Here is a 9,527-nt window from a genome sequence, read left to right as displayed (position 1 = left end):
TAAGCTTGAGCTCTTCCCGCTTCACTCGCCGTTACTGAGGGAATCCTTGTTAGTTTCTTTTCCTCCGCTTAGTTATATGCTTAAATTCAGCGGGTAGTCTTGTCTGATATCAGGTCCAAATTGGATGTTGTTTCCCAATTTGCTTCCATATAGACACAAGCACACCAGACCATACTATCCGACTCCGCATTCTGCCTTCAACTACAAACCTCTTCCAGACGACATAAAAAGCAATATGTTGTTCACCCGTGCCGAAACACAAGCAAAACTACCGCAATTTAGCCTTCTTTCAAAAGTTGTGCAATTTCAACACAAAACATTCGAAATCAGAATCATATAGACCTTTGTATAATGTACTTGAACAGCTATACAGGGACCGTCATTTAAAAGGACTTGTCGAAACAAGACCTTCACATTCTGCTTCGTCCAAAGACAAAACAATTTTGTATTAACGGACACTGATACAGACATACTTCCAGGACTAACCCGAAAGTGCAATATGCGTTCAAAATTTCGATGACTCACTGAATTCTGCAATTCGCATTACGTATCGCAGTTCGCAGCGTTCTTCATCGATGTGCGAGCCTAGACATCCACTGTTACTTTCGAATTTGCCTTCTGGTACACAAGTGGTACCCGTCTCAACTCGAATTTTGCTGCCATGTCTTCTGCTGCTTCCCATGCTTCTGCCAGTGCTGCTGACCAACGCACTTTTTGTGCTGCCGACCCTGTTGCATCTAGCATTGATGCTGCTGTCCCTGAAGCCGACGTTCAGTCTGACCTCTTCACCAGAGATGGCGAAACCGCTGATAGGGCAGTAGGCAGTGGACTTTGTTCAGCTGCCACGAGCCTCGATGCCCTAGTTGGCGTGGGCGCCAGCGTAAGCGCGTCCTCCACCGAAGTTGGTCCCTCCGAACTCGTTGCGATTGAACCGTCCTCCCGATCTCTTTCCGTGCTTTTGCAAAGCTCGGAAGAGGCAGTCGATTCTTTCACCTCCAGTGCATCCTCGTTAACTTGCTTCAGTTGCTTACACTAGTTGTGTCGTCTCGTCGAGTCAACGGTCTAATCTGCAACGAAACGGAGGTTCCTCGACTGAATCGAAAGCTTCTCGGCAACAGTTATCTTTGATAGAAGAAGCTTCTACCTCTCAACCCGTACCGTCGAAGCGCTTGCGAGCCCACCCACCCTCGAGCCCTCGTACTTTTTCTACGGACGCTGATATGGGTGTGGCAAGCACTGAAGAATCCAGCTGGTTTCAGATTTCTTCTGAATCCTACGCCAACAATCAAGAAATCAAAACTTTTCCGGTGGCCCCAACTGTTTTGTCGGCTCCTTGTGTTGACGTCAACAATCAAGAAATCCGAACTTTTCCGGCCGCACCAGCTGTTTTTGCCGGCTCCATGTGTTGACGGCAACTTTATTGGACCCAACGGAGATGCTGATGTTCACCCATCACCCGATCTGGGTATGGATATTACATCCACCTATCGCAAGCCGGAGTTTGGACCTTCCCCTGTCTCTCGCAATCGACTGGATCCTCCTCAAGACCGTACCTATGCAAAGGCTACGTCCTCGAAGAAAATCCCTCCCACCAACATCGACCTCTCGCACCGAGAATGGTATACTGCCCATCAGCGCCGTGCTAGCCCTCAGCCCGAGGAATTAATTCTAAAGGCCCTGCAGGCTACGCCTCAGGAACGCCGAGTGCTTGTACCATCTTCGTCGTGTGCAAATGAAGATTCGCAAGAATTCTGGATTCCAGCCCCTGGCCTGACGCAAGCGTTTCCACTTGCAGTGATCATGGACTGCCTTTTCATGTCATCCCTGCCGGCCTGGATCGAACCAAGACCATTTCTTTTTGCTTTTGCCCTGGTGCGAGGTAATGGAATCCGATTTTTTTCCAACAATTTGGAAGTCGGTACCTCCTTGTGCAACTTGGAGATGAATACAATCGCCGTCAGAATGGTTCGCCAGTCGAAGATTCTTGGACTTCAACTTTCTTTTTATCCAATAACAATCATTACCCAGAATACAGTCAATTCATTGGCTGATGATAATATTCTCCCGCCCACGCGGAATTATTAAAAATAATCCACCTCACATTCTTTTGCAAATCAATGACCACCCTGTCAACGCTCCGCCTTCGCAGAAAGCGCGGATACGAGATGGCTGTACGGCTACAAGTGCTCGAGCTCTTAGAGACCTCCAATGTACACAACGTCTCTAAACTCCTTGGCATCCCACGTCGCAACATTCGGTCGTGGATCGACCAAAAGGACGACATACTTGCCTTCGACGGCAACAAAAAGCGAATGAAGCTGAGCCCAGGCGGTCGCCCCGAAGAGCTTCCCCGACACGGTTGGCCTGCTGGAGTTCATAAAGGAAATGAGAGTGCGCTAAAATCCGCGCACATGATCACCTGGATTAAGCGCTTTCAAACTGACTGGCTACGCACGTATCTTGCCGGGAAAGCACTTGGCACCGACTACCAAGGCATACTGCGTCTGCTCCAACGCTTCTGTCACCGTCACGGCTTCTCTCGTCGCAAAGCCGGTCGCGGTAAGCAGTCCTAGGCGGCCCTCATCGAGGTCCGAGACGAGTTCGCCGAAGAGTTCCACCGCTCGTACCGACAATACGGCCACGATACCGTCTACAATGTCGATGAGACGGGCTTCTACTACGACACGCCGCCGCAATACATCTGGAAGGTACGCCGTGGTGGCGCGAAGATTTCGTCTGGAGAGAAGCACTCCATGGGAATGACAGTCGTTCTCACGGCGCGGGCAGACGGCACCAAGCTCCCCACGCTCTTCGTCATCCGTGGAGCCTCGGGTGGCCGCATTGAAACGAACGAGTTCCCAACTTTCCAGGCGGGGCACGTGTACGCTATGCAAAACAAGGCTTGGATGGACGACGATGTCTGGAAGACGTACCTGCGTTCGCTGCTGTTGCCCATGCTTGTCGAGCCGTCGGTTCTCCTGTTCGACAAATTTGTCAGTCACGTCAGTGATTAGTCGTACAAGATCGTCAATGAGGAACTCAGTACCCATTTGGTTGCCCTGCCGGTCAACGCAACGTCTGTCTGTCATCCGTTAGATGTTGGCGTCATGGGGCCGTTCAAGCGTTACCTTCGAGATACCTGGCTTGCCGAGGATATCATCGAAGGCGATGATGGCGACGAGTTCGACACACTAAGCGCGGCGATGAAGCGCTTGACAATGATCAAGCGATCGATATTGGCGTGGGACATGGTGAGTGCGGACACCATTCGCCAAAGCTTCGAGAAGGCAATCCCAAGCCAATGAATGATTTGTGTCTGAGCCATAAAATTATTGTGTTAATATAATGGTGATCTTGTTTTTAGTGTTCAATTTTTTGGAGGAAATCGAAATTTAATTATTCGGGAAAAAGTTTGACACTGCCCGGGAATTGAACCCGGGCCCCTTCCTCTATCACTTTGATGCCGTCGCACTAAACCATTGCACCACCGCGTCAAATGCTATCTTTGTCCCCGTCCCACGCTATCGTTATTCCCGTCTCGTGCAACCGATTGAATTATGGCGCATGACTTGATATCCTGCACAAATCATTGATTCAAAGTCGAAATTGCAATGACGATCATCTCTATCATCCCATAACCTGCAATAAAATGGAATCTTCTCACTTGAGATGAATAAAAATATGACGACCTGTCCTGATTCGCTGAAAACCGAGGCGTAGTTCGAACTACTGGACCCAATCACATCAAGCTATTCACAGTTCCGTCGAAGTTAAAAGTGGCTAACCATTCTTACGGCCATTGTATCTGCGGCTATGACCATGTTATTCATGCTCCCTCTCTGGTTGGGCAATTTTACTGGGTTCAGCTTCACCGTGTTCCTTCCACGGTGAGCCCCTTGGCTGTTTTTGATTTTTTCAAGGCCATGGCTGCTCTCCGGTGCTCGTATTTCCCACCCACTCCGTTGGTTCACTCCAATCCAACTTGTTGAAAATCATTTTCAACTCCAAACGCGTGCCTGCTTTTCTTTGGTCGCAAAAGAAAACCGATGAGCCGCTCCGGGAAATTTTGTTCCTTGAAGACCAACCTCCGACTTTTGTTGTTCACAAGATCTCGGCGCTGAATGACTTTGTACCTCCCAGTATCAAGGGCAAACGACGCAAAGTTCCAGTGCAGTAGCCTCAAGCCGACCATCTGACTCCGTCTGCAAAAGCCGACCATCCGACTTCGTCTGCACCAGAAACAAATTCCACTCCGGAATCTGGTTCGCCTGCATCTTTACCTACGCTTAAAGACTCTCCGTCCATTTGGCACAAGAAACTCAAATCCCGCATTTTTGAAGTTCCATCGGAAGAATCAGAAGCTGTGGAAGTCAAGGCCAAGACAAAGCTTGACGCCTCTACGTCCTCGCGCAACTGGGAAGTCCCTCTGCCGAACCGCTACGAAATTTTGACCTTGGATCCGGACTCCAACATCCCCGATTTCGATCTCAAGGTCTTTCTTTCGCCCACGACGCTTGGAATTAGCCCAACGGTCTCCAAATCCAACTCCAAGCTCAATTTCATGTCGACAATATTTCCAAGGAAGACCTGACTTCGCTGGTCAATGTCTTTGGAAGACATGCAATATGGCGATAATTTTCTTCAAACCCTCCAAGCACAACCGACCTTTTTTCGGCCTGAGCTTGCCCATCCTGGCCTGGAAGACTACTGGATCAGCAAAGCTACTAGCCACGCTCTATGCCGATTGCTCAGCAGCACCAAGCCTGCAGCATTCAAGATCGACGGTCGCAACTTACCTATTGCTCAAGTCCTGGATGATTTTTGCAGCTTATTCGAGGATCAATTGGGTGACACGCCCTCCCCAGGTGCCGCGCTGGATCGACTGTGTTCCCAAGAGACCCCCGATTTTTCCGCTCAAGATCACATATAGCTGGCGTTATGGGATCTTTTTGCAATGATTTCGGCTCCGTCCATTTACTTTGACCCAGTCAAAATGGCCCATACGTTGCAGACAAGCCTTTTGGTGTCTATTGAGTGCTCGAAGCTCCTTCTATGGTCGGATGACACCCTCGCGGACTGGGTTAACTCGGAGTTGGGAAAAATCATGGTCTCATCTGCCACTATGAGACCATTCAGTGCTGCCTTCCAAGCACTCACATCGACCAATGTGGGCTCCAGCCCATAATTGGTCGCTCAATGGTTTATCCATCAATGCCAACGGTCTTGCGAACAGTACACCCCACGATTATTTTCCCCTCAACCGCTACGATTTTATTGCCCTCCACGAAACACACATTAATTTCCTCCAACAACATGTTGCGCATGGCTTCTCTCAACTGGTTCAAGACTGATGCCCAAGGCTCCAGCTTTTGGTCCAATTCCAGTTGTAACATGTTTGAGCGAAGAAATGGCTGTGCCCTACTCTTTTCAAAGTCTTCCCCCGTTCAAGATCTCACGGATGTTACTCCACTGGACCTGCCCGAGATTGCTCAAAACCGTTATCTCGTGGTCAAAGGGAACTTGGATGGCATCGTGATATACATCCATGTGCTTTACTCCCTCACTGGTGATGACCCGCGAAAGGCAGAATTTTTCACTGCCCTGCCAACGACTTCGACGGGAACTCTCACCACGTTATTTGCGGTGATTTCAACCTCGTTTTGAACCCAACGCTCGAGAAAGTCGTCCATTCCCACCGTCGGCCAACTAGCCTTGACGCTTTGGAGCGCTGGATGTCTTTGTTGATCGTCGTTGACTCCTGGAGACTACTGAATACAGATTCCCGAGTCTATTCCAACCCAACTCACTCCAATCGCATCGACTATGTTTTCCTATCTGACGCTTTTCATCAAGAAAACCTGCTGTCGATCCGATATCATGTGGACAAGTATCCAGCATTTTTCCACAACGATCATGCTCCAATTTCCTTTTCCTTGGCCGTCAACTCATACAAACCCAACAAAAAGCACCGTGGCGCTGCCCACCCTGGGTACTTCAGCTCCCGGAGGTCCGACAGCATCTCAACTACACCTTGAAGTGCACTGTAGCCGGATTATTGCCACAGGGTACCCCGGGCTTCAACCCTGCCAAGGTTATGGACGACCATTTTTTTCACGACAAGATGTACCCCCAGTCTATAGTGACTACATACCATGATCAAGACCGGAAGGAATTTGATCGTCTTCGTCTCCGCGTTGCTGAAATTTCCACGGCGCTGGAAGCTCAACCAAGCAACGAGTTGTCAAGTCAGCTGAAAGCCGCTCCGCTTCACTTCCAAGATACGCTTCGAAGAATCAAGAATCGCAATGAGTTGGACTTATTTCGCGAACAAATCAAGTCCCAAGAAAAATGCTAAAGCGCTTTCTTCAAGCCATCAGCCCCTCGGCAGCAGGCTTGCACCTTTCCAGTCAAGGACTCTGAGGACTGGGACTCGATTCAGCGTGTCGACGCTACTGGGCGAAAATATTTCACTCTCCCTCACGTAGCCTTGATGCTCCCACACAAGAAGTGAATCCCACCCTTCACAGGGTGATTCTTCAGCACATGTCAGCTTGCCTGACTGAAGATCAAAGAGAACTTTTAGAAGCACCTCTTTCGGCGGCAAAATTTTCAAGTGCAATTCAAGCTGGCCCGAAACACAAGGCTCCTGGCTCGGACGGACTTCCCTACGAATATTTTCAAGTCAATCCCGATCTCTGGGCAACCTGCTGGAGATTGTACACGCGTTCAACTTTTCAAGAAAACGCATGACTACTCTGCAACAGAAAGCATCCCTGTCACTGCTTTTCAAGGGTTGCTCCAAAGACCTGCACTCTAATTACTCTAATTACAGGCCGTTGACCCTGCTCAACGTGGTAGCCAAGCTTGCGCCTGCTATCCTCGCCAAACGCACGAATACTATCCTGCCTTCCCTACTGGGATCGGATCAGTATGGATTTACCCCCGGCAGATTCGATCCAACACACCATCACGCGTTTTTCACGGCCTTCAGCAATGGTGCCAGGAACACCAACTTACCCATGCAGGAGCCATCATATGCGTAGGCCTTCGACACTGTTTCTCGGCCAATTCTGCTTCAGACCCTCCAGCATTTTGGATTTGGGCCGAATTATTGCGCATGGATGGAAAAACTGTTTGCTGACACTGAGGTGTCCATCTTGTTCAATTCTTCGCCATTGGAACCATTTTTGCTTGGCAGTGGCGTCCGTCAAAGGTGATCCGATATCGCCGGCACTCTTTGTGCTATTTATCGAGCCTTTATTGGTTTATTTGCGACACTGCTTGTCACACTTGGGACTGTCCACGCCATCAGCAACCCACCTCACGATTGCCTTCGCTGACGACGTTACTGGCCTTCTTTCCTCCTTAGAAGATACGAAGACTTTCTTGGATTTGTCCAAGAATTTTGCTTAGTAACGGGGATGAAACTCAACGTCAGCAAAACCATTGTGATGCCCTTCTGCCCAACTTACCCTAACACACTGGAACACGCCATTCAGCAACTCCAAGGTCCCAGGCTTATTCAGAGTAGTCAACAATGCCGCTGGCTGGGCATTCAAGAAGGCCCTGATATCCGATATCGTTCTATTGTGCAAAGGGTACTGAGTCGATGCAATCTCTGGAAATACCGTGCAAGAACTTTGCAAGGCCGTATTGTCATCTTGCAAACCATGGTGCTTCCCTTGCTCTGGTATATGGCTGCTGTTTACCATGTTCCCAACTCCGTCGTCGAAGAAATCGAGTCAATAGCCCTGGATTTTGTTCATGGCCGCCTACACAAACAAGGTTGAGTGGTTAACCACCTTTCCCGAGCCTGGATTCAACTCTCACGTAAGGAAGGCGGGCTTGAAGTTCCCAGCATTGTTGCAAGCCGTATCAAGGTTCTCCGTTTACGCACCATGTTGAATGACCTTGCACTCCAACGCGCTTCGGCTACCGTTCTGCCTTGGTTAGACCCCATCGTGGCCCTTATGCACCAAGTGGTTTCACCCGCAGGACATGGCTTGGATATTCTTTTTCTTCCAACTCCGCCCCAAGCTCGAAGCCCCAGAGCTATATCCTTACTTGGTCGATTTTGGTACTCCGTTCTAAGAAATTGGCACGACTACATGGCTCCTCGAAGAATCAAGTTTCAAGACGACTACTCGAAGATACACACTCCAATTTGGCTGGACTCCACTTTGGCAGACACCCTGTCAAGTGTCAACCTCCAAGCCGCGACTCGTACGTCGAAGCTGTACGTTTCGCTTGGCATGGTATCCTTGGCGGATTTCCAACAAGTCCTCGATGCCACACCCACGGAATCCGTTTTGGAAAATTTTCTACGACGCCACAAGATTACAAGCTACCGCGTTTCTGCTCGACAACTTCGGGAAAATTACCTCAGCCGTCAAATTGGGCCGCTGCTTCGGCTTCCCGCTTGCCCAGGAATTTTTGTGCTGCCAGTTTGAGCTGGAAGTTTGCCATGAACCAAGAACAAGGCACTTCCGTCATCTCAAATATCAAGAACAAGCACCTTCTGGCTTTGGTCACAAAGCATATTCCCCAAGAAATTCCATGGGCGCGGCTTGACTCTCTCAAATCCCGCCTTCCCGAGTTTGGTTGTTTGAACTCAAGATGGACAAAGTGCTGCTACCAGTGTTCGCGGATTTCAATTTCCGACTCCAACACAACGCTTTATCCTTTGGATACAAGCAACAATGGAATACTCAACGCCACACAAAGTGTCCTTTTGGTTGCAATACCCTGGAGAATGCGCAACACTTACTTTGGCTTTGCCCCATTGCCAAAGTCACTTGGGAGTTATTTCTGGAACTTTTTGTGAAGTTGGTCCAAGGTCCCATTCACTGGGACCAAATTGCCTTCGGATCCTACATGGCTCTGGCACCTGTAGCACCGCCCGAAGTTCACGACGACATCAAGACCTTTTTTCACATCACTCGTAGTGTTGTCTTGCGCACGCTGTAGCTTCACCGGAACGATTTAGGCTTTGGCGCAGTGGCCCAACCAAGCCCTCATCGAGTAAAGATGATAGCAGCTCATTACATCAAAACCCACCTACTCAGCCATTTCGGCCTTTCGTGGACTCAAGGACTACTTGCTGATTTATTCGAGCCAATTTCTCGTCTCGCTACAGCTCCAAGTCACAAGAAGACCTAGTTCTCAACGCCAATGCACCCTGTTAAGTGCGATTTGCAGTCGCCTTTCCAACCGCCCAACTCATCCACAATTACGTGGTTCGAAACCTTAACATTGTTTAATAAAGACACTTTAACAGCCTAGACATCCACTGTTGAAAGTTGTATTTTATTACAAGCTATCATTTCTGACGGCTAAGTTTATCAGTATGTTATTTAAGAAGGGATTAAAAGTACATCGGCTTCTTGCGAAACCTTCTGCTAGCCGGGTCGTCCCGAAGAACATCCCAGCACAAGCCTTATAAAGAATACATTCACGTGGATAGTTTTTTGGTGTGGTAATGATCCTTCCGCAGGTTCACCTACGGAAACCTTGTTACGACTTCACCT

The 9,527-nt window shown here is 49.1% G+C and overlaps 2 protein-coding genes across 2 annotated transcripts; both read left to right on the top strand.

Moving 5' to 3' along the window:
* Window positions 1-1,356: 1,356 nt before the first annotated feature.
* On the top strand, window positions 1,357-1,774 carry H257_18801 (hypothetical protein; the record flags this gene model as incomplete). The annotated part of the gene is made up of 2 exons (XM_009847927.1): window positions 1,357-1,619; window positions 1,684-1,774. Coding segments are annotated over 2 exons (354 nt in total), but the record flags the coding sequence as incomplete, so codon positions are not given.
* A 6,334-nt stretch (window positions 1,775-8,108) lies between these two features.
* Window positions 8,109-8,444, top strand: H257_18800 (hypothetical protein; the record flags this gene model as incomplete). Its single annotated transcript, XM_009847926.1, has 1 exon — window positions 8,109-8,444. A coding segment is annotated over one exon (336 nt), but the record flags the coding sequence as incomplete, so codon positions are not given.
* Window positions 8,445-9,527: the final 1,083 nt, after the last annotated feature.

Source organism: Aphanomyces astaci (assembly GCF_000520075.1).
Source record: "Aphanomyces astaci strain APO3 unplaced genomic scaffold supercont1.223, whole genome shotgun sequence".
Taxonomy (NCBI): domain Eukaryota; phylum Oomycota; class Saprolegniomycetes; order Saprolegniales; family Verrucalvaceae; genus Aphanomyces; species Aphanomyces astaci.
This window is presented reverse-complemented; position numbering and strand designations above follow the sequence as displayed.